The following is a 24,897-nucleotide window of genomic DNA, read 5'->3' as shown; positions in this document are numbered from 1 at the left end:
TGTGCTAGGCCTCCCTGTCAGCGAGTAGTTGCGAGTTTCCACAGCAAATCTGTGGTGTCAGTTCGTTGGCGATTAGCTCTGCTGCCTGAAAACAAAAAGTTTTGTCTTTTCAGCACGAGCTCGCAATTTTAAATCCGTCCTCACTAGCGAAAATGAAGAACGTCACAGCCCGGTACAGTATCCCAGCTGGCACACTCTCAACAATTTTTAGTGCAAAAAAGAGCATAGAGTTTGCGAAAAGGCGCCCTTGCAGCATAATTCTAATCCTTTAAACGTGTTAAAGGAGCCGTGAAAACAAAATACAAGTTGGGTTTATTAGAAAGAGTGCTTAGTCCCGATAACAATGATACCAATATCACTGCAATCTTCGAACAAATAACGGAGATATTGAAGAACACGTGTGAAGCAGTCGCGACCCCCTAGCCAATTTCCCGCAACTTTTCTATGACGTCATGAAACCTTGTTTGTGCGATTGGCGGCCGCCTAACTGACCTGTCGCGACGACACATGACTGGACGTCTGTAATGGGGGCCTCTAGTTCCATTTGACCGCATCACTTGAAGGCTAACGTGCAGTTAACGCACTGAACATTGTGTTTTATTGTTGGCCCGTATGACGTCATTCATGCTCATAACACGTCACTGTGGCGCAAAATTTGAAAGTTTTTAAATACTTCTTGCTTTTTTTTCGTTAAAAAAACATCTTTTGGGGCCGTAATGGAGCTGAGTGAGATACTGAATCCTAGTTCTTTCAAATTAAACGAAGGTGTATTTTCTCTTCATGGCTCCTTTAAGGCACCGAAAAGTGTCAAAAAGGCAGAAGTTACGTAAGTAACGTTTCTGAATACGGGGCTAAGTGTCCTTGCTTCTTTAGAATGCTGTGTAATGACTAAGTTTATGGGAAAGCAGCAGACACAAATCACGCAGCTTTTCATTGTGAAAAAAATCCTGAAGAGTTAGCTTGCCATCACAGATGTCTAGCATTTTGGTTTCATGCAACGAATACCTGGATGTAACAAAAAATTGCGAATTTTTGCCAACTTCGTTACATCCAGGTTCAACTGTATGAGATTTCCTGGCACCAAGAGGTGTAACACGTCCTTCGTTTGCATGTGGTCATCACAACAGGAATAATAAAGCGTAATGTGTTACGAGCATTGCTTTGCAACGTTGTGACGTGGACTCTCTCTGAGTTTTCTTTGCGTCCTTCCGTGTTCAACTTCTCAACATACACAAACTTTGCTTCCAATGCAAAGGAAGTTTGGACAAGTCCTACAGCTTTTTGTTTGAATTGCTGTATGCAGGGTTCGTACGGGATTCAAAACCAAAAATTCAAGGGTTTTCAAGGACTTTCAAGGACCAGAAAACATATTTTCAAGGTCCCAATCTTATGTTTCATCTGGGATTATTTATAACTTTTTCAACACAATGCAAAATTTTGTTATTGCCCAATACCTAAGAACATTAATGCACATTTAGATAGGCGCTATGGGTTCATGAATGCTCCCCAAGCTTTATTTTTTATTTCATAGTTTATATTTAGAGGGTTTTCTTTTTTCTTGGTGTTTTGCTGAGGTTGTTTGATTTCAAAACTTAGTTAATGTTGCCTGCATCTCCTGCTTTGTCAGCAAGAGTATCAGCTGAAATTAACTCAGCAAGTGTTGCTGCAAGGCAGGATGAGCTATGTACACGTGCACCATTTGCACGTAAAAGCAAACGCAGATGGAGCGTATGAGGCGCAGCAAACATGCAATGAAAGGCCGTCCAGAGACTAGATGGAACATGCAAGATAGAGAACAGAAGCCGGCTTTCACAGGATTGTATCGTGACATGAATTCTATTGAGGAGTGCTGCTCCCAATGTTGCCTCGTAATAATGAGAATCCACAACTCGTAATTTCACGCAATACACTGAAACTTGATTGTTACAATGTTTCTTTACATTTTTAACACCTAAAATTCACGACAAACACTTTAAATTCTTGTGAAAAGATAGGGCCATTGGTTCTCTCCAGAAAAATCAAGGGTTTTCAAGGACCTGTGCGAACCCTGTGTATGGCTACTTCACGGTGGGAGCTAATTTTTCTCCTCAAGAATTTTCTATGCCCAGCCAACAGGCTTCCCCGCTAAAACAGTTGACAAGACATCTGGACGTCTGATTCTCCTCCTTTCTTCCCATCTCATTCCATGAAGGGATGAGTTATTAAGGAAGCGCCTGGCTTTTAAGTACCCAACTCCATCAGAATGAGGAGTTGGCCAGTTAGGACGGGCAACAAAATAATACCTCAGAGGCCACAGTAACCATGAGGAAACCCCCCGTCTTTCAGTATTTTTCATGCGCCACTCAATACTGGCCTACAAGTGCGCAGACGGGTTTTCTGATGGTGCCACTGCCGCCACGTGCGGCGAAAAAAATCAGACGCGCCATCGGACAAACTAATGAAGCTGTTTTGTCGAAGCCCGAATCACGAGGAAAGAAAAGCGTGAAAAAAATTCCCATTGGCTTTCACGCGGCCTCAAGAGAGTGGATTCCTGATCACAGCGTAAACGTTGTGTTTGCTGCTGAAGGGTGGGCCAGACTTGCTTCGGGTTTCGCAAGAGAATCGATATGCTGGGGCAGCACGACAGGAGGGACTGCAGCGTGAAACATGCACAGTGGTTTCTGCCTTGCACACGATCAGCTGCGTATCATCTGCCGCTGACATGTGGAAAGGTATGTACAGTCTTTGCCAAAATTTTCTAGGCCAAGCTGGAAATGCGCAGGCCGCAAAAAATTCAATGTACAAGCTTACGTCCTAAACGAGGCTGAAACTTTTTATGCCGGAAAGCTAGAGAAAACAACTTTCTTCCTCACTGTCACAAAATATTTTTGTCACATTTGAAGCTAAAGTGTATCCTTTGAATTCTTTGTGGTCGAGAAGGCTTAGGATTGGCCTAGAAAATTTTGGCAAAGGGTGTACATTGGGCCTTAATGCCTACGTGAGCCTAATAGTTATTTGGTGAGCAGGTCATTCACGCACCTGGCCTTCCACTGTACGGAGCACAAGGCCCCTTTTTGAAAAAACCGCCAGGCACAGGGTCAAGACGCAGAGCAAGATAGTCAAAGCTTGTCATATCAGCTGGGGGGGGTCAATGTGTGTAAGCCACCCACCACTCAATCTACAGGGCACGTGTGGTAATCATGCCTTGTACATATTGTTATTTTGTGTAACTTGATAAGTTTGGGTTATGGGGTAAACTGTACTAAAAATTACTGTTATCTGAATAAAGTTCCCAGTTGCTGGTACGGTGTTATCCTGTTCTTTTTTTTTTACTACTCTGTGTCATCGCCTTTTCCGCGCCTTTTTTCAGTGATGCACAACTCGTAACAGGCAGGTTTCGATGGGAAGGAGGAGGAGGTTCAAGGGCAACAAAGAAGAAGCTTGCAATCAGCAGAGATAGAATGCATGCACTCACAGACAAAACTTGCACCACAATGAACAACCAAGAAAGTAGCGGGGATGATTTATGCTGAGTTGTACGCTAGCAAAGTTAGGCCACGAAACAGTACTGAAAGAACTAGCTCGGTTCACAAGGTTTCCACTGTAACCAAAAGAAAAGGTACAAAAGACACTTAAGGTGACGAAGAGAAGAAAAGCTGCTCAAGACAACAAAACAACCATGAATTTGAAGGAGGGAGGAGATATTGTACCACAAAAGCTTGAAAAATTATTCTCGGAACACCCCAGGACATAAGGTATCCCTGGACTGGAAAAAAATGCCACTTCACAAGGATGACGACACAGAGCTTAAACTTAAAAAAACCCATCAGTCTACTTCATGTAGTATAACATTTGTTTACCAAAGGAATAGTTAGCTGCATAATTGACACCTTAGATCTCAAACAATTAAAAGAGCAGGCCGGATCCAGGGAAGGCATCTGAACAATAGACTACACTTATGTCGTCAGTCACACAATAGAGAAATCTGCAGAGTGCAATAAACTTCTTTCCGTGGCACTTAAACATTGCGAAAAAGCATTTAATTCAGTGCTGGAAACACTTAGGGACAAGGGAGTAGCAAAAACTTCCATAAAAGAGCGTTCCCCCATCATGATGGGCAGCTGTCAATGAAATACCGTATTTTCACGCACATAACCCACCCCTGCATATAACTCACCCCCCTTTCGGTCGACGAATAAAAAAAATATACATCCCCGCATATTTTATACATAAAAGGATGGACCAAAGCTACTTTAAAGCAACATCACACATTTGTTTATACAAAAGAATTTACCTAGCTGACTACGTAACTAGATGACTTGCCGCATCCATCTTTTCAGGTTGGCGTATTGCTGAGCTGTGTGTGCAAATTAAGCACTGTCGAAGGGATAACAGTGGCTTGGTCGCTATTACTGCTGTAGGGGCATCACAGCACAACGCGCACTGCGGTGAAGCTGCACCAAAGGAATACCTCGCATATAATCCGTACCTCCACATCACCCCTGAAAATCTCGCATTTCTGGTGCGGGTCATATGCGCGAAAATACGGTACCGTCTCTCCAAAATTATTTACAGCCTGGCTAGAGGCCCTATTCCTAATTTTCTTGACTTCCTGGTTCAAATTCCTATTCATAAAAAGCCCTATTTGTAACTCCAACCACCCAGTCAAGCCTACAATCACAACAGTACCCTCTCTGTCTCTTCATCCTTCTTTCCCCTAAATAGGGACTGTGAGCTCCGACACAACCACCCTGTTCCAGCTCCCGCCGCTAGCAGCTTTTCTCCACGTGACTTGTGACAACCAGAGAGTGACCATCCCAGAACACAGAAGGAAGCGAATGACAGCTTTCTTGAGCAAACGTGTGAGCGCAATGTCGTTCTCTCACACGCAATATTTCCCTCAGATCGTCATAACAACTCAGGTAATTTTTAACAACTTGTGTCAGGGCCCTTTAAAGTTAAGCACGGTTAGCAAGCTGATGAAACATTTGGCTACAAGATGACCAGAGTGCTGCTTGGTTGATTGATTGTAGGGTTTAACGTGCTGACGCAACGCAGGCGATGAGGTGCGCCATAGTGGAGGGCTCCGGATTAATTTTGACCACCTGGGGATCTTTAATGTGCGTCGAAATCTCGAACACACGGACGTTCTTGCTTTTCGCCTCCATCAGAAAATCAGCCGCCACGGCCGGGAATCGAACCCGCGTCCTTGTGCTCAGCAGTGCAACGCGAGCAGAGTGTTGCGCCCCTGTGGTTGCGCAGAAAGTGTGAAAATGATCTGAAGTGAACACTCTGGTCCTGACCTTGGCAAATACCATTGCATTCGGAAACTTCTGCAGCAGAAAGAAGCACTACCTATTTTTTATGCATGCACTGAAAAAAGCAGTTAAAAGGACCCTGCAGCAGTTTTTGAAACTTTTTAAAAATCTCATATGCTTTCAGAACGTAGTCAACAAACACATCCAGTACCTAGATTCGGGGGCTTCAAAGTACCTCAGCCAAAAATTGCTGCCCATCAGATAACTTGGAAACCTGCTCAAAAGGTTTTTCTCTCTTTCCCAAGTGTTGGTGTTCTTACTTTGAATTACGTCGTTACGGCAATGTAGCGGCTACTGGCCATTTCTAAATGGAATGCGGGTAGTTCTGCTGCAATGAGCAAATTACGTAGCACTGCGCCATGCTGTTGATAACTGTAACTTTGACAATGCTTCCAGGCGCGAAGGAAAGAGTGAAAGTGTTTATCGGATGTGTTTTATGCTGATAAGTTATTCTAAAGAAAAGTGAATACAGATAAATCGAAATGAGGGTGGTTGTGACCTGCTCTCAGCTCGCTGCAGTTCTCAAACTATGAATCAGTGCCAGGGTACTTTATCAACCCCCATTCACTAATAACACCTCATTGATGCCAGGACCACACATCATCCGGTTTCACACAAGTCTGTATTGTGGCCATTTATTTGCTGCCTCATCGCAAAAAACGAAAAAAAGAAGTGCTATTGTTTAGCCCTTCCCAATTAGCTACCTTTGCGCACTCCCAATCCTGTTCAGATTTGTGGAGGTCATCTTTTATGATACCTTATTTGGTAAGGGCCACCCTGCTTAATTAAATGCAGTTTGTGCTAAAAGCAGACTTGTACGTCAAGTCCGTCCAAATATTCATGCGTCCACGAACGATCTCGAGACACATCACAAGGGCCCGATTTTTCACGCTTGAATGTATCAAAAGCTTATGGGATCAGGCAGTGCTTCTGTCTGCAATGTTAAAACACATCCATTCGTCAAATTCATTCCTCAACAACGACATGTCATGTGACATCCAAAATGTGCGCGTAGTACCGCTGTCACAGCCCAAATTTACTTCGAAAATTACAACCATGACCACCTACGTGTTTTTTTTTTTTTTGTTTTGTTTTTTATTACATTTCAGTTTGAGCAGGACAGCTCTGGTAGGCAGAACGGAAGAGGGGTGCGATGTCAAGTCAGTTACGCCACTGAAGTACTATGTTACGCGAACACATCATCACACCAATCAGCGCCGCACGAGAAACTACGGCCCGACGATTAGCACATACGATGAGCGCAAAAGCTTTGCGACACATTGTATCAGAGACGCGCATGATTGATTTCAGGACACCGACTGAGGCGGCGAAAGTGGAACGGATTTTAAAAACACGGCCGCCGTGCCTCAGGCGACGGAACACGCCGCTTTTTTCTTTTTTTCAAACTCGCCGCGTTGCTTTTGTGTGGCTTCACCAACAGCAGCCAAAAAAAGGGCGCTCGGATGCACGTGCTTCGAAGAGCCCGATTCCGGATGAGTGTTTCAACGAAACGCTTTCTGGCAGTTGAAAACTGTCAGAGACGCGGAACCATCCGGACGGAATCGGCTGTGGAATCCGCTCCTTTGCCGTTGCGTTAGCGCGATGAGAAAAGCGTTTGAACCGAAGATTATTCAGTGCTCAACCACGTTCGAGGGAAATACTAACGCGCGAATAATGCGACCGAGGAATGCGATGAGTCGATGCAACCGCCTTTCCGCCAGCGCGTCTGGAAAAACAGGGCGTCGCCGGCGACGCGCGCGACGTCGGTTGAACGGCTCGCTTACCTGAAGAAAAATGCCCGGGAAATGGCCATGTTGTGTATGTGCAACAAGTTGGTCCTGTTCGGAAAGACCGGGTCGATGTTGAGCCGCTGAATATTTGGAACATGGGTGACGGTTTCGTTGGGCAGAAAGAGCTCGTTGACGTCGACCACCCTACAGTTGTGGCCCGTGACTTTGTCGAGGCGCGTCCGGATGTCATCGAAGTTGTCCCGCACGTGCCAGTTGAACTGCGCTAACACACAGACGCACAGGCAGGCCAACACAGAGTTTGTGACCACAGCACGCACGAGAGCCATGGCTCCTTCCTTCGGGACGTCGCGAAATTTCTCCCCGGGCGATCACGGAGCGCTAGGATATGCAGCCATGGGTCTGGGCGCGGACATGTTGGCTAGAAGCGTTGGGCGAGGGTGAGGCTTCCTCGCTCTCTTGATTGGGCGCGTGCCTTTCTACCCTCACCCTTTCCCTCGAGGAGCGTTTCAGCAGGTGAGGTCAGGACGTCAGGTGTGGAGAGCGCAGAGGGTAAACATTCAAAACAAATGTGATTCAGTGCCTCGACGGACAAAAATTAACCGAGGAAGGCAACAAAGTTGAGAAGCAAGTTCTACGAGTCGAATTACCAACTACTGAACACTGCAAGTGTTTAAACGCAGCTGCTGAAGTTAGCTGCCTCAATTGGTTACTTGCGGCCAAAGAAATTCTCAACGCCGAGCGCTTGCGTTTTCTGGGATGACGGCTGTCGGTATTTCGTTTATAATCGCGCTGCTTTAGCAAAAGGTGCGTCGAATCATTTTTGCAATATCTTCTAGACGTTCATATCGCCCTGTTGCCAGTTCCGGCGTGGTCTAGTGGTTAGGATACCTGGCTCTCACCCAGGAGGCCCGGGTTCGATTCCCGGCGTCGGAAAGTGTTTGGTCTCATGGTGTAATGGTTAGCACTCTGGACTCTGAATCCAGCGATCCGAGTTCAAATCTCGGTGAGACCTGACATTTTTGTTTTTATTTAATGAACTCTCTTCACAATGCGAACAGAAAAAATTGCCGCGGGAACCCTCGCCACAACTCTTGCCTTTCTGTTTTCAAAATCCTTCCCGAAACTCGGGCATTCTCACATCTTCAGTGATTTTTTTTTTTGCGAGTTTGTTTGCCGCAAAACATATTTTCCTGATTTTTTTTTTTCATATTACAGACATGTCGGTGAGGTTATTGGTTGCCGTGATAGAAAACCTCCAGTTCGTTGTAGTTTGGATACAGTAAACTCGAGTATGTCTCCAGTGAAGGTCTAGTTATAACTTCAAACTCTTGGGTCCCACGATGGCTGTAGGGGCCAAAAAGGGTCATATATACCTTAACTTCCCAGCCGAAAAAAAAAAAAAAACAATTTGGGGCCCGTTTGGACCTGCCGAAAACACAATTGGTCCTATTGGAACAATTTGCATTTACAGAAGGTTCCAATTTAACCATTTGTGTTTTCAGCAGGTCCAAATGCACCTCCGGTTGTTTTTTGTAACTGGGTTAGTATAAAACTCATAGGGACTTTATAGCTACAACACTGCTGTGATTGCAGAGCTTTATTCATAATAACGTACTGTGGACATCCCTGTGGCCCCGGCACAGCTAAAAATGATGCAATGGCCACCACCATACTATATGGGCTTTTAATTCTTAGAGTATCACGGACCTGAATGACCGAGTGATCTGTTAAGAGGTCTGTTGCTCTCATAGTTCACCAGTTGTCACTTCTCTGCATTGTGTGTATGTCGGGCCGAACTCCATTTCTCTTGGGCCCAAGTACACAAGGCAGAGAAGTTTCCAATTTCTCTTGAAAATTCCACTGCTCACCTCAGAGCAGTATTTTGTATTTTTTGCTACGAAAAAGACAGTCTGCAGAGATTCGACTTGTTTTTGGAACTTGAAAACCTGCTTCAAGCTGACCAATAGTGAATTCACCACTGCTTTGAGCTAGGAAGTCTTCCACCTGCGTTTGGTACCCTTATTCAAAATGCTTGATTGATTGTAGGGTTTCAAGCGCCGACGCAATGAAGGCGATGAGGCGCGCCATAGTGGAGGGCTCCAGATTAATTTTGACCACCTGGGGATCTTTATCGTGCGCCGAAATCCCATACACACGGGCGTTTTTGCTTTTTGCCTCCATCAGAAAAGTGGCTGCCGCGGCTGGGAATCGAACCCACGTCCTCGTGCTCAGCAGCAGAACGCCTTAGCCACTGAGTCACCGCAGCGGGTGCCTTATTCAAAATGCTGTCCTAAGCATTACTCATTAAATTTCCATATAAGGTTTAGCCCCCATATGTTTAGTTCCCAAGTTCCTGCCTTGCAAGGTGTATAATTATATATGCACATGTTGTTTAACCTTTTCTTTCAGTGACAGAGGATAGCCTACTGTTCATTATTTGGGAGTGCGTTCTGAATAATTCCACTCTCCCGGTGGTTAAGATCAGCACTGAGAAATCGTCCAAAACAGATATATAATCGTGCACCGGAGAGCTCTTCTGCATGTCTGCTTAATTTTTATTCCTTCACGCTCATGTTCAACCCTCCAGTTGAGCTTTTCTACCAATCAAGTTCTACCACTCCAAGTTCTACCAATCAAGTATTCCTAGATCTGCACTCTGAAAAGGCTGTGAATAATTTTTTAGATAACATGCTTCATTGCTAACTACCCACCCTCCATCTGAAGGATAAGGGGGCCCACACAACCCTTGTAGACATCTTCAAGAACAGTATGCAAGCCTGCTCTACTCTGTGGTCTCTGATGCATGGTGTCGACATATAGTCCAATACTGTTTCAATAAGCATAAATTCCATGTAGATAAGTTTATTATGGTCTGCGGATTTCTTGATCACTTCGTTGACAGCATGAATGTGCTACATCTTTGAGCGGCTTTTACTAAACGGAGCCTGTAGGCTTGGTTGTTTGAAATCTAAGGTATTGCATATGTGACTGACTTTGCCAAAAACTTCAGGGCGATGAGTTTTTGACATCACCCTTTTTGTGAAATAACTATAGGTTGGCATTTGCCCAGGCCAATATCCCTAATAACCCCTCCATCTTTTACTTGATCTGCGGTTATTCCGTTATTTCCTCTGGCTTTCCCTCCCGAGTGCCGTTTCCACCACACTGGAGGATTGTTACTATTGGGGCTGCGTGCTAAGCTGTACAATTATTTCAGTATGGTTTCCAGTCCTAATCGCACAAATCTGCATAGAACTTTCTAGCTTCTCTCATTATTTCACCCATGCTGTTCGTTATGTTACCAGCTCTACCTCTGTTTATTATTATTTGCCATGTTGCAGGTACAAACGTCACCAACCTTGCTTCAGTTAACTTTGACAACTCTGCCAATTCAATTTTCTCCCCACTTACCTGCGCTTTGCAATCGGTTTCCCGAAAGAGTTTACTAACGTCTTTTCTAAATGCTCTCCCCCTACCACTACAGCTTGTGTCGTCTTTGCATCGGAATTGAAGCAAAAAAGAAAATCTTCAGATACTATTGGCAATGATCCATACAACTCTCGCCATGAACTCTGGTTTTCAGCGTTTCAGGAAGGGACACAGCTGTATTCAAATTTTCATGGTCGCCAGATTAGTTTGAGCTTTTTTTCTGGAGGTAACACACTATACTTACTTGCTTGGAATCCGCACTGCACTATGTGTTTTCATGACATTACTGAAACGAAAGACGTTGCATATTGCTTCCACTTGGATGCGCCAGGGAGACAATGCCTCCAGGTAGTTTACCAGGATTCAGGACTCCACAGGTGTACCACGTGTTTCTTTGCCACTTCAAAATTCTTTTATGACCCAGTACACAAAAGGTCAGTGTCTACACACACCTTCCTTTTTGTTCAACAAGCAAGACTGCTGTGAGTAAGGGAAGCTCAAGGATTTCAGCACGCAGAAAAACAGTGCAGGTGACGGAGGAAAATGAAGGCCACCCAGAACGGAAGTTTTCCAGACTAAAAATGCGAGGTAAAAAATCTTTCTCCATTTTGTCCGGCGTCATGTTTTCTTTTAAACACGACTGTAGACAAAGCACGGCTGAAACGGTGCCAAGCCGACGCCAGAGGAAGAGCGGGTAAATGCAGTTGGGCCACACCGCCATTCTCTGCCGACGCTTGCACCTCTGGAGTCCGTATCCTCGCCCGAGGGGGCCAAGGACGCAGTCAGGAAGCAAAGTGTCCCCTCTCTAGCTTCGTCCGTAAGTGGAAACACGTGTGACTTTGAGATCTCCTTGTACAAGCCAGGATTGAGAAAAGGTACGGTGCACCTCTGAGCCCCTGTCGCAGACACCACATACCGCACACCAGCTATACAGCCTTCTTCCCAAAGAAAGAAGAGTTTTTCTGAAGGAGCGCATTATGTGCATTGCCTAAAAATATTTGAAAGCAGGAGGGTCATCTCCCCTGTTTGGTTGGGAGTGCCCTTCTGTCAATACACCACGATGGCCACAGCATCAAGGTGTTTGCCTGTAACAAGATATACAAAGTGAAGATTCTTTTAACTGCAGAGATACTGCAATGGCTACCAGTCCACGTGATTGTCTAAGCATCTCCATATCAATGAGGCATGCAACCTCCTATTATCCTGCTTTCAGAGGATTAACTTCCGACTATTTAACATTTAAAGAGCACTAGAAGTGCAAGTACTGTAACACTTTTGAACTCTTGGACCAATGCGGCCAGTCTTCTGCATGTATAGTACATACCACATTGTGAATGGCATTTCTGGAGCAAGGACTACACCGGCAAATGCAGAAAGGACACTATAAACAGCTTCTCTTATTAGAAGAGCGAGAAAAACTTTACTCAAGTAGCGTGTGTTCCTAAAGCAAAGTACTCAGGATGACGCCATAGAAACAGCGACATGTATGCGACATATAAACAGCCTTTCATTCAGTGCTTCGGTTTCATTATATATCAAAACAATTTGCACAACTTACCACTCCTGTTCTTGTTTTTTACAATACCAGCTCTTGTTAGGTTCGCGGAACATGTCAGAAAAATTTCACATGAATGGACCGATGTTGCCCAGCCACTCCAGGAGTGCAAAAGGCTGAATTTTTTTCACTTGTAGTAGTACCAGGAGTGGAATTGTCGGAAGCTGTGCATCCCTGGAATACGGTTGGAATGGAACGGATGTAACTGCATCATCACATGAATACGTGACGTGGGTGCTTTGATTGATTGTAGGGTTTAACGCGCCGACGCAATGCAGGTGATGAGGCATGCCGCAGTGGGAGGCTCCGGATTGATTTTGACCACCTGGAGATCTTTGACGTGTGCCAAAATCTCGCACACTTCGGCGTTTTTGTTTTTCACCTCCATCAGGAAAGTGGCTGCCACGGCCAATAATTGAACCCGCATTCTCATGCTCAGCAGCACAAGACGTGGGTGCTTTGACTGTGTGGACGGTGAGCACTAGCGGTGTGTACAAATCGGTACAGGCTTGTTTTTGAAGCACTTCCTGGATGGTCAACATCCCTTACAGATGCATGTGCAACTTTCTACTAAAGTAACAGTGTATGCAGCAATGTGAAAATTATGCCGTGCACGTGCTCTGGACTATTCCATATGCAATAGCGCCAAACTTTCTCACCCCACGGTTGGTGCCTCGCAGTAGCTTAAGTACTGACACGAAATTTCAAAGCTGAGATAACTATGTAAAACGCTTCCTTTTTATCAGGAGATATCTCCCAGCAAGTTTCAACAGCAACCGTTCAGCGAAACATATTTAAAATTCATTTTAATCTTCACCCACACGAGAAAGCCCTGAGCGGGCCGACGTGACATCATCTGCTACGTGCCCCAAACTGCCGACGTCGGGGCTCCGGTGACGAAGCCGCCGCGCTGGCTGTGGTTGGCGCGCGCTGCTCGGGCGTGTGTACACGTCATGGTTTTGGGACTGACGTCATGCTGCCCGGGCCTGTGGGGACGGCGAAAACCTCGGCCGGTCTGGGCGCGCGCGCGCGCTCGCGCGCGCTTCCAGAGAGGCAGCGATACGGCAAGAATAGTGACGTCATGTTATACATGCTGTCATGGCGGCCACTCGGCGTTTTTCAGTCGAAACCGAAACTGGCACGAATAAACGACGCCGTAAATGAATGTTGACGCTGCGCTCGACCGTCTAATCTGTCATTCTATGATTAGTGGGCTGGTAGGCACGCATAGCAGCGAAAAAAACGTAACATAAAAATTTCGTGTCAGTACTCCTTTAAATATAAATGCACTTCTCGCTTCATGCAGGTGTTTCTGTCTTCCAAAATTGATTAGTTACAGGGCAGAGAGCCAGCACCCAAGACTCCCAATAAGACTAATACGCAAGGATTTCTCACCCCTGGTTCCAATTACAGCGTATACAAAAAAGGAGCACTTGATTCCCAATAATGACAAAAAAGAAAAACACTTTTATGCATTTTATTAACTTCCAATAAATGTGATGAGGACATGGTTTTTCTTCTAAACATATTCTTTAAAACAGCATCGTCTTAACGCTTTTCTTTTTTTTTTTTTTTTCAAAGAACGTTGATACAACATTCGATTGCTGCGTAACAAACTATAAAAACGATACAACTATAAAAAAGTGATATAATTGTGTCAATCTATCGAGGGCACTAACACTTGCCACAAGCGAACGCTTAACAAATGAATCACATAGTACACATACTGCACAATCGATTAAGCTCGATAAAGTAAAATTTGGGCAGCAAGAACTTATAACTGAGTACATACGGCAGAACAAACTAACATACGAACAATAAAACATATTCCACAATAAACTAGGTCCGCTAAAGCAAAATTTGGGCTGCAAGAATTTACTAACTGAAGGCATACACGAAGACTGACTGCAAAAGAAATACTAACACATTGGGTCATTGATCATCATTTGGTTTTTATGCCTTATGGCATTGTCTCGCAAAAAAAGAATAATATTGTTTGGTCATTTCTGGACAGGGTTGTTATTTGGTCTTTGCTGACACGGCTGTGGCAAGCTGGAGCCCCAACTCCAACGGCCTCACCTCGCCACAAACCAGTGGCTTCACTTGCGCACTCTTCAGAACAATGCAATGCTGCTCTCGCAGCGATTCTTTCGTAGCTTCCGTAGCTGATGCAGCAGTCCCGCATGATGCATCGTCTACAATCACAGTGCCATAGCCTATCTCTACGGCATGCAACGCCGTAGATGCCACGCAAACGTCAAGCGCCAATCCACACACCGCAACGTGCGTCACTCCTCGCGCCTTCAGCTCTTTATCTAGGACAGTTGATGAACGTTTGTCATTATCCCAAAACGCGGAGTAGCTGTCCACATCGGGACTCATACCTTTGTATATTTTCAGTGCACTGTCAGCGACCTTTAGGTCCTTGTGCAGCTCCGACCCCCACGTATTCTGCACGCAGTGAGCCGGCCAAAGAGTTTGTTCGATGCAGCCAGAAGCACAGTTCTTGTCAGCAAAGACCACAGTGTCAAAGACCTTCGCATCGCCGCAACACAATTTGCTACTGGCATGGAAAGAGCGGCAATCCTTGTTTTCAACAAACGAAATGTGGTCCGCAGGATGCCAGTCGTACGTAAACACAACCACCTCCCACGGGACGTTTTCCGAGAGGTCGTTAATCACGGGTACAATGCTCGCGGGATCCTTCTCGTCCCCAATGTTTGTCACCGTCAGCGTTCCAGTGATGAAGTCGTTCTGGACGTCGACGACAATGAATGCCCACTTGGGGCACAGCATGAGTTGGACCCACTGCGCCCACATTGATTCAAACTCTGAGAAATCTATACCGCCGTCGTGGTTGCGATCGAAAGTTTCGAAAAGCGAACTAGTCGCAGCTTTTTTCTCCTGCTCGGGCAAATCTCCAAAGTCTGTAAAAAGAGAGCTGAGAAAGACTGCGAAGTCTTCCTGGCATAACGCGTCCTTGCGATGGACTGCGTGCTGGTTGAAGCACTCCTGGACTGTCCCGGACTGGGCGTGGATCTTCAGTTGGTCCATTGTTGTAGATGCCTGGCAGGACGTTTGATGCAGAGACCTGAATGAAAAAGTTACACGAGTAGTTCAAGCATGCAAAGTTCAAGTAACCGTTAGACTGCACAGTTCAGACACAGATCTGCACTAGCAACGTCTACTTTGAAACATAGCAAAAGCCAAAAATGAGCACACATGATGATAAGCGACATCCTGGCTTAAGGGTAGTTCCGTATGGCGCCTTCTTGCTTATGCTTCCTCCATTTTCATGGAAAAAGCAAATCCCAGAAGCTTAAACCAGTTTCTGGAAGCTGTTACACCTCTATCTGTCACTCTAGAGGAAGAAAGACCAAACCATACTACGCTGCTTTATCGCTGCGTGTGCGCGAATGCCCAAGCAGCATAGAGGCAGTAAAACAAGCATTCTGCGCACCACTTGTGGAAGGTGTACCCTAAAATAGCTGCCGTGGCACCAGCAAATAAATGGCGCCGCAAGGCACAAGCAACACGTAAATGCTGTGCTGTTAAAGGAGCCATGAAGAGAAAACACAAGTTTGGTTCATTCAAAAGATTGCCTCGTCAGAATCATACTGACACCACTTTTAACATAAACTTCACTCAAATAAGCTACATAATTAGGAAAAAAGGGAATGGCCATGCGACCCACTAGCTCATTTCCCGCAACAGAACCTATGATGTCATTCGAGCCAGTTCTGCGATTGGCGGAGGCCGGCGAAAGTAAACGCAAATTAGGCAGAGCTTACAAGCTTGCCGAACGAGCTATTTGCGCTTAAATTTAGGGCACATTCTTTTTAAAGCCGTAAGAATGGTGGTAAGTGTAAGTTACGAAAGCACATGTAAACATAGAAGTACCGCTTTGCACTGGTGTTGTTGGTACTGCGCGGACTATGCTTGTTTAGCTGCACAGAACTGCGGGGCTTTGGGGTTGTCTCAGACGACACTGGCCAATTCATTGACGCGACGGTGTCTTACGTGAACATATTTGTCGAGCGAGCACTATGTTTCACGAAACCATTTCTCCCAGAACGAAAAAAAAGCAGAAAACGACACGCCACGGTATGGTGGCGCCATCTAGGTACAGTAACGTTAACAAACGCGCGAGTACCTCAGTGCCAGCACCAACGTACAGGGTGGAGACACCCTTTGAACGGTCCCGTGCCGCTGCAGTTGGGTCAACGTGCACAACACGTCGTTCTCGTTTCCCACGAGACCCAGCAACGCGAAACAGATAAGATGATTCCAACTTCGCCAGGTAATCCCGTTGTGGCGATAATTTTAGCACGGTTTTGATACAATGACTTGTTTCGTCAGCGAGCGAGTGGACCAAAATGGCGGCGCCAGCGCATACGTGTCTCCACCCTGTACGGCGGATGCGTGAATCAAGGGACCCTAGGCTGCAGAGCGGTCGGTTCCTGTGATGTCATTTGGGACCACGAAAACGCACGATTGAGCGGGAAAATCAAATTTTTTACCTAAATTGATTAATTTCTCAGTGAATAAAGCATCGTTTGCATTCGGACAAGCGCTGGGGGCACTATAAAACAGGAAATCTTTCGAATAACACAAACTTGCATTTTGTCTTCATGGCTCCTTTAAAGGGACACTGAAGTGAATTTGTCAAGCTCCCGTTTTTGCTTGCACTGTGTAGACTGGCTCAAATTAGCACACTTTTCATCGTTTATCCGGTTGACAAATCGGTAATTATTTTACAAAGCGCGAAAGAAGAAAAACTACCATGCGTGGTTTGCGGCGGCCGCACCACCTAAGGCTGTGACGTTGAGAGGAGGGGCGCCGTGATTGGACGATGCCCAAGGTTAGCAATCACACAAGTTTCGGTTTCGGTTCTGTAAAACATAACCAATGGCTTTGTTGGATGGGCATTCTCAATATCTCAGTAATCATCGTACCGCGCTTCTGCCATGTTGTCGGCTGTAAAATGCACAAGATAAGCCTCCCAGGACGGCTTGTAGTCGTAGCATTCACTAGCCGAGACCTACGCAGTGCATGAACGCCCTCCGCGTACCCGCAGACGCCCAAATGTCATGCGCTTTTCCCCCATATTTGGAGCTTGCCTCCCTCATGCCTGTATCGTAAAAAGCGTGTTCGCACCAGGCCAAGGGTCTGTTCATTCTGGCCTGTGCCCACTGCCTGCAAGCAGTCGGTGCTTATGGCAACAGCACGCCAACGAGAACTCGCTAGCGCGCCAGTGCCAGCCTGCGCGCGTTTTGTGAACTAGTTCGTGTAGCCATGAACGTTGCGGCCCCAAAAAAGGTGATTTCAATATAGAAAACATCGGCGGAAAACAAAAAAGTTAACTTACAAAAAAAAAAAAAGCACGTACCCGCGGGGATTCGAACTCGTGACTCGCAAAACATTTGCGGTGAATTCCCAGCGCCCCAGACTGCTAGGCCACGGAGCGGGACGTGAATGCCTTGCTGATACAGTCGAACCCCGCTACAACGAACGCCGCTTAAACGAAATTTCCGCTTCAACGAAATATTTCCAATTCCCCGTCAGCTAGCCATAGAAGTCAATGCAACAGTCCTCGCCACAACAAACCATTTGTCAGGCGTGCTTTCGCTTCAACGAAATTTTCGATGATTTGGGCTGGGTTTGAACAATTATTTTACAATAAAATAAGCATAGCGCCAGCTATCTGTAACTTTTTATACATTCAGGACGCTTAGTTTCACCGAAAACATGCGCGTTGCGACCACACCGCCACCCAAAACAAAACAAAAAATAACTCAGGCGCACGCCATTGCTTGATGGTGATAACGATGTGGCTGGCCGTCTTTACACGAGGCGCAGGCCCGCTTCGCCAAGGCGGAGCCCCAGAGCTACAGCCAATCCGTATCCAGTTGAAATTGCATGAATGTGCTCCGCTGCTGGCGCGGTGCCGTCATGTATGCGTTGTGAGCAGCTGTCGTTGCCGTTTTCCTTCAACCATTCTTCATAGCCAAGAGCTAAAGTCATGTTTGCGTGTTTGGTCTTGAAGCCTAGTCATCCTATCTTAGTCGCGAGCGCGCGGTCATGTTCAATGCAAGCGCGCGCATCTTGCCTGCCAAGGTCAGTAGCTGCCGTGCCCTGTCGGAGGATAAGATAACGCACTGCTCCTGCCACAAGCGAGAGGGGGGCTTCCGACGGCCTAGCAGCTATCTGCAAGTAATCAGCTCGGTGGACACGCCTTGTTGTACAGCTATACGTTTTGCGCCTGCATATCTTCACCCCCCTCCGTAACGCGTTCTTTGGGTGCAGTGAAAAAACAGATAACCATTGGTATGTTTGTTATCCGCATAAACATGAGTTCTTGCGCGTCACTCCTTTTTCTAAACATTGTATTATGCTGCCAATGTTGCGGAAACGTACGGGGCTATTTTTCTGGCCTTTCCGTGGTGTGTTGGGGCAGATTTCGCCTCAACGAATTTTCGCTTCAACGAAATTTTTCGCACGTCCTGTCAATTTCGTTGTAGCGGGATTCGACTGTATAGGGTATATATTGTACAACCGGTTTACACTTTTATTTAGTTTTGGCATTTCAAGCCGCTTAGGTGACTATTTGTTGTACTGCGGTCGTGCAGTAAGCGTCGCCCGAGTTTCCACAGTAGCTCACGTCTAGCAATTGCATTTCGTAGACGGAAAAGCGTTCGCAGATGCGTAGTCGTGCTGCTGACCGCTGTGCTTGTTCGCCCAGCGCAAAAAAGTGCTTCCCGCGCCCTAGTTTTACGCTGTACGGTAAAAATACGAGTTGATTTTATTTCCTTAGTACCTATATTGACTTCGCTGACTCTTCTCCCGCCTTCAAGAGGCCTTATATTTTCCTACTGGCGTACCAGCCAGCGAAGCGTCGCATGTGCGCTTGTGCAGCGCCTGTGTGAAGCGACCTTGACTTGGAGCTAGATACAGTGTACAAACAAACCAAGTAAAGAAAGGCACATTCTTCCATTCACAAACGTGTCCTGGCTTCGTTTCAACTAAGCGAACGAATTGCGACCAAGCAATTTTTTTTAACCTCCTTGATTGCGACGACCCGCCGGCGGCCGGCGGACGAAACGCTGGGCCGACTGACTCTGTCGGCCGGGGAGCCCTGCAGTTAGGGTGGCTAGTGCAGTAGCGCAGCCGTGGCGCAGCCAATTGCCAGCTCATCCCCTCCTGACGTCACACGAAAACGCCACAGAAAATGGGCGAGCGTAAAGAGAGGAGGACAGCATTTTCGAATTAGTTTTTCTACTAAATAAAATTGCGTAAACGCGCCTAGAGTGGTCGAAACATGGCCTGGGGACTCCGGACTACAATTTGCGCTAGTAATCCCGCAATGTTTACATATCACTTCAGTGTCCCTTTAAAGCACTAGCTCTGTTGGGAAGTGTTCGCATTACCAGTACATGGCAGTACCCCAAAACAGCGCAATAAAAACACCTCGCTCTCCATTCTGTCAGCTATGCACATGGTTCTGCGTCACACATGCACTTGTCATTTGGATTTTCATTACTGAGATTTTCATTACTCGTAACTGTTTCTCTAAAAGCACAACCATAGCACATGCACATTCTATTAACTCCCTGCCTGCTCATTGGTATTTTAACTTTACCCCGATAATGACGCCGAGTTAAGTAAACTTAAGTATGATAGTGTGATCGAAAAGCCCCCATCGGCTTTCGCCTTTGCACCTGTCTCGGATGTTTAAAGGAGTAGTGACACCAAATATCTGTATTTCGGCTTTTTGGGTCCGATGTGTCCGCACTACCCACAAAACATTGTGCACGAGTTAAGAGTGGCCAAAGGGCTGCCGAATATGAATTACAGTGCCATTCATGGCATCCGTTTTGGTTTCGGCTGCTGAGAGCCCATGAGAAGGTGTGGGGGCTCTACAGCGGCCATGACATCCCAATTCCTGTTCAAGCCAGACGGCAACCTTTCACAACGCTGCTTCTCCCCATCTCAATTACAGATTAGTTCCGCCGCATTCAGCCAGTCTGAAACTGCCCAGAGTTGCGGCTACCGGGGCGAAACAGGACAAAAGACGCCAAAACCCCACCAAAATGTTTACTTTGTGCTGTTGTCGGTTTCGTTCCGACCAATGTGCACGTCGCTCGATGAGAGGGAAAGGCAGAGCAGTCCAAGTAAGATCGGCAGAATGCTCTTCTACGTCACACCCCTCGACCAGCGGTAGTTGCGTCACAGAGCGGCTGAGCCAAGCGTTTTCGGCTCTCTCAAAACTGCGACAATAATACCCATTTAAAATTGGTTCCAAGCGACGTTTGACACCCATAATCGTGGGAAGGCAACTCGGCGGCAGCTTTATGAAGGGAACCATATCAGTTTTTAGAAATCCAACTTTGATGTCAGTACTCCTTTAAAGGGGCCATACAGACAAAACACAAGTTTGCAAGCAAGGCTGCAGAGCCTAATGACACAGTGGAAGTTTGTTTGAATACCCGCTCTTGTGACTTCATAGTGGACGTCACGAAAACACACAATTTGGTGGGAGAATCAAAATTTTAACCTATATTGGTTACTTTCTCAGTGAATGTGGCATCGCTTGCTGCCGGATAAGCGCTGGGGGCACTATGAAGCACAAAATCTTTCGAATAAAACAAACTTTTATTTTGTCTGCATGGCCCCTTTAAGGGTGAAGCAGTCTTTGCCTTTGGGTATTCTGAAAATCGCCTCCCCAGGTTTGCTTCCCCAGCTTCTCGCTCCTTTTTCCTACTGTGGTGCTGCTGTTCTTTTTCAGCCTCACAGAATATTCATGCATCTGTTTTGGTCACAAGATGCATCAAGCATGACGCACACATCCTCATACTTCCACAGCACACAATGCCTTAGCCACTGAAGTGCAATGGGTGAAAACCCCAATTTCAAATTCTGGGCGCAAAGGCCCTACTTTTTAAATTTTAAAGTGGAACACGATAGCACAAGAAAGCAGCACACCCCAAATAACAGCAGGATGTCTAAAGTGATTTGCCGCCCCTCCAGAACATTGCACATCACAGCCTAGGTGTAACTGCAATATGTTCAAGCCAAAATCCGAGTTTTGGAGGGGAAAAAAAAAAAAGAGAAATCACTGAAAAGTTCCTTTTTCAAAAGAGAAAAAAAAAAATTACTATATTACGTTTCAAGCTTTCCACTTTCTTTCATTGAAATTCTCTAAAACCATTGAACAGATACAGAAACATTTTTATTTCTATTTCTATCATGGCTGATAGTGTTATTCATTGCTGTGGTGCCAATACATAAAAACTCACCCAATTGAGATCAGCAAGAACCAAAAACACTGTCGCCAGCTTTTTTGCCGCAAAACACTTTGGTTGCACTGAAGACTGATGCTTCGGTTTTTTCTAACCATGCTAACTTTTTCGTGGCTTCAGCCCAGCCTAGCATTAGCCATGGTTATCACAATTTGCATTATTTGTTTAACAGAGCTTATAAAAAGAATTTGCTACATTTTTTTCCAATGTTGCCATCACTGAAGAGCATTCTTCAATTGGAACAAGTCAGAGAAGTCGGAATTACCGCTAAGGACAACACGTTGCTTCCAGCGGTGCCAAGCAGCTAGGGGAAAAAAAGTACCACCATAAAAAGGTTGAAACCTTGGACCAAACTGAACACCTCACATCTAAGGCTCACAATCCTCAGACTAAACAAGGTACAGTAGAACCCCATCGATACGTTTTCGGTTCATACAATTTTCCGGTTAATACGCTCTCAACTGGAAACACTAAAAAATCCCCGTAGTACGCTTCTTACCGGACACTACGTGTTTTCCTGGTCACTACGTTTCTCCCTCGCATTTTTTTTTAACATATCAATAAGGTTCTACTGTATTTTGAAACATTTGTAAAAATTATTGTTTCTAGGATTTTGAGCTCAATGATTCCATTTTTGATATCCAATTTTTTGCCATTTATCATGGTGACTAGCAAATATCCCGAAACTTCGCTTCAGTAATTACTTGCTGCACCAGAATATTTGAAAGTCTGCACATGCCTAGGTCTTCCTTTTCCTTAATCGCACTGAGATCTTCTCAACGTCAAATTCTCAGTAGATGCATATCTTATTATGCACCCCCCCCCCCCCCCAAAAAAAAGACACCTGATCCGATTTTTTTGGCATGTGAACAAATTTCACTCAGATATAAAAAACACATTCCCCGTAGTTGCATTTGCTTTTTGACAACCGGTCAACCATGCACATTTAAAGGAGCCATGAAGACAAAATACAAGTTGGGTTTATTAGAAAGACTGCTTAGTCCCGATAACAATGATATCAATATCATCGCAATCTTCAAACATATAACGGAGATATTAAAGAAAACGTGTGAAGCAGTCGCGACCCCCTAGCCGATTTCCCGCAACTTTTCTATGACACGTCACGGAACCTTGTTTATGCGACTGGTGGCCGCCTAACTGACCTGTCGCGACGGCACATGACTGGACGTCTGTAATGGGGCCTGTAGTTCCATTTGACCGCATCACTTGAATGCTAACGTGCAGTTAACGCACTGAAAATTATGTTTTATTGTTGGCCCGTGTGACGTCATTCTTGCTCATAACACGTCACTGTGGCGCAAAATTTGAAAGTTTTTAAATACTTCTTGCTTTTTTTCGTTAAAGAAACATCTTTTGTGGCCGTAATGGAGCTGAGTGATATACTGAATCCTAGTTCTTTCAAATTAAACGAAGTTGTATTTTCTCTTCATGGCTCCTTTAACAAAACTTGTTGCTGGGCTAGTTGGTACATGTACTTCAAGAAAGAAGAAAACGTGGCGCAAAGTAGACGTGGATGAAGACAAGCCAACTTCTAATTGTTTATTCAAGGGAAACCACACGACTTTATGCATGACTTCTCTAAACAGAAAAAACAACAACAAAATATTAACGAAGGTATAATCATGTTAAAAAGTGTAGAAGGTCATGACAATGGCTAGAATGAACAAGTACAACACTGCTGGTAGTATTGTATGACAACATATCTACTCAAGCCTCAAGAGAGCAATCAAGGCGGTCGCAACACACGTGCCCGCATTCCAGGCACAGACCAAACTGCAAAGTGGGAAGGACAACTGTACGTACTAAACTACAGGCTGTGATTCAAAAATGACATTTCTTTGTCACTTAACACTAGTGACAGCATGCAAACGCACTTGTCGCCTGCTCTTTTTATAAAAACCACCCCAACCACCTCCCTTACCGTTTCGTTTCTTGATCTCCTCAGAAAGGTCGTCTTATTCAGAAGTGGCTCACACCCACAGTACTTAGTGGCCTGCTAGGTGCCCGCCTATGTTGCTGCTGACTGCTAACCGGTGCTCTAGCACGTTCATTGAAGCAGCGTCCAGTTTGACCAATATGCACCCTTTCTCACTTTAACGGGATACTGTAAAATTGAATCGAATTCCCGTGAGGCACCTCCCAGGTGAAGTCTAGTCCGTAAGGTTCAGACAAAAAGGTATTAGTCACATCTGCCACTCCAACGTCTAGGTTAGAATCAGTCAAGCTTAAAAGCACAAGGTAGTCTTCCACATATCTAAAGATTCTAAACACATTAAAATTGGCAATTTTTGCGTCAATGCGCTTGTCAACGTATGCTAGGTATATGTTATGCAAACCCAGGGCTACAGAGGAACCAATTCCAATACAATCTTTTTGAACAAAACTCATGATGGCGGACTTGAAATCTGAAATCTCTAGGAACTGCTCTGCACTTATACCAGCATTGTTCTGGAACTAAACCTAACCAGACGCCTCTATTGTTTCACACACAGCACTAAACAAGCCCTGCTGGGGTACAGAATAAAACAGATGGTGCACATCAACTGAAAAACCATTATTTGCAGACTGCAACTCGTAGCTCGACCGAACTTGGGCAAGCTTTCTCAGAAGGCTGGTTGGCGTCTCTAAATAAAGGTTGTTTCAGCTGATGTGAAGATCTGTTTTATTCTGTAGCCCAGCAGGGCTTGTTAGGAGCTGTGTGTGAAACAATAGAGGCATTGGGTTAAGTTCAGTTCCAGAACAATGCTGACATAAGTACAGAGCAGTTTTTAGAGATTTTAGAAGTGCACCTCAAGTCCACCATCATGTGTTTTAATAATTCATTCTATGTTCAAAAAGACGGTATTGGAATTGGTTCCTCTGTAGCCCTGGGTTTGCATGACATATACCTAGCATACGTTGACAAGCGCATTGACGCAAAAATTGCCAATTTTAATGTGTTTAGAATCTTTAGATATGTGGAAGACTACCTTGTGCTTTTAAGCTTGACTGATTCTAACCTAGACGTTGGAGTGGCAGATGTGACTAATACCTTTTTGTCTGAACCTTACGGACTAGACTTCACCTGGGAGGTGCCTCACGGGAATTCGATTCAATTTTACAGTATCCCGTTAAAGTGAGAAAGGGTGCATATTGGTCAAACTGGACGCTGCTTCAATGAACGTGCTAGAGCACCGGTTAGCAGTCAGCAGCAACATAGGCGGGCACCTAGCAGGCCACTAAGTACTGTGGGTGTGAGCCACTTCTGAATAAGACGACCTTTCTGAGGAGATCAAGAAACGAAACGGAAAGGGAGGTGGTTGAGGCGGTTTTTATCAAAACAGCTGGCGACAAGTGCGTTAGCACGCCATCACTAGCGTTAAGTGACAAAGAAATGTCATTCTTGAATCACAGCCTGTAGTTTAGCACGTACAGTTGTCCTTCCCTCTTTGCAGTTTGGTCTGCGCCTGGAATGCGGGCACGTGCGTTTCGACCGCCTTGATTGCTCTCTTGAGGCTTGAGTAGATATGTTGTCATACAATACTACCAGCAGTGTTGTACTTGTT

The 24,897-nt window shown here is 45.5% G+C and overlaps 2 protein-coding genes and 2 non-coding genes across 7 annotated transcripts in view; 2 read left to right on the top strand and 2 right to left on the bottom strand.

The window, feature by feature from the left end:
- Positions 1 to 7,467, bottom strand: part of LOC144152791 (uncharacterized) — a 78,371-nt gene extending 70,904 nt beyond the window's left edge. Inside the window, exon 1 of the mRNA XM_077684253.1 lies at positions 7,082 to 7,467. Coding sequence (XP_077540379.1) covers positions 7,082 to 7,374 — 293 coding nt within the window. The 5' untranslated portion in view covers positions 7,375 to 7,467. The remainder of the gene's footprint in view (positions 1 to 7,081) is intronic.
- A 442-nt stretch (positions 7,468 to 7,909) lies between these two features.
- Trnae-cuc (transfer RNA glutamic acid (anticodon CUC)) lies at positions 7,910 to 7,981 on the top strand. Its single transcript has one exon. It is a non-coding gene; the product is annotated as a tRNA-Glu (tRNA).
- A 7-nt stretch (positions 7,982 to 7,988) lies between these two features.
- Trnaq-cug (transfer RNA glutamine (anticodon CUG)) lies at positions 7,989 to 8,060 on the top strand. The gene has a single exon. It is a non-coding gene; the product is annotated as a tRNA-Gln (tRNA).
- Positions 8,061 to 13,495: 5,435 nt separating this feature from the next.
- Positions 13,496 to 24,897, bottom strand: part of LOC144153914 (uncharacterized) — a 40,914-nt gene continuing 29,512 nt past the window's right edge. For 2 of the 4 annotated variants that reach the window (XM_077685678.1, XM_077685677.1), the window contains exons 2-3: positions 21,597 to 21,635; positions 13,496 to 15,123 (exon numbers count right to left, since the gene is read on the bottom strand). In XM_077685678.1, coding sequence (XP_077541804.1) covers positions 14,052 to 15,086 — 1,035 coding nt within the window. In that variant the 5' untranslated portion in view covers positions 15,087 to 15,123; positions 21,597 to 21,635 and the 3' untranslated portion in view covers positions 13,496 to 14,051. The remainder of the gene's footprint in view (positions 15,124 to 21,596; positions 21,636 to 24,897) is intronic. The other 2 variants (XM_077685674.1, XM_077685675.1) reach the window with 1 other exon arrangement.

This window comes from Haemaphysalis longicornis, unplaced genomic scaffold (assembly GCF_048455015.1).
Source record: "Haemaphysalis longicornis isolate Haplotype H1 unplaced genomic scaffold, Haemaphysalis longicornis Haplotype H1 scaffold_9, whole genome shotgun sequence".
Lineage (NCBI taxonomy): Eukaryota > Metazoa > Arthropoda > Arachnida > Ixodida > Ixodidae > Haemaphysalis > Haemaphysalis longicornis.
The sequence above is the reverse complement of the archived record's forward strand: the minus strand, read 5'-3'. Positions and strand labels throughout refer to the sequence as shown.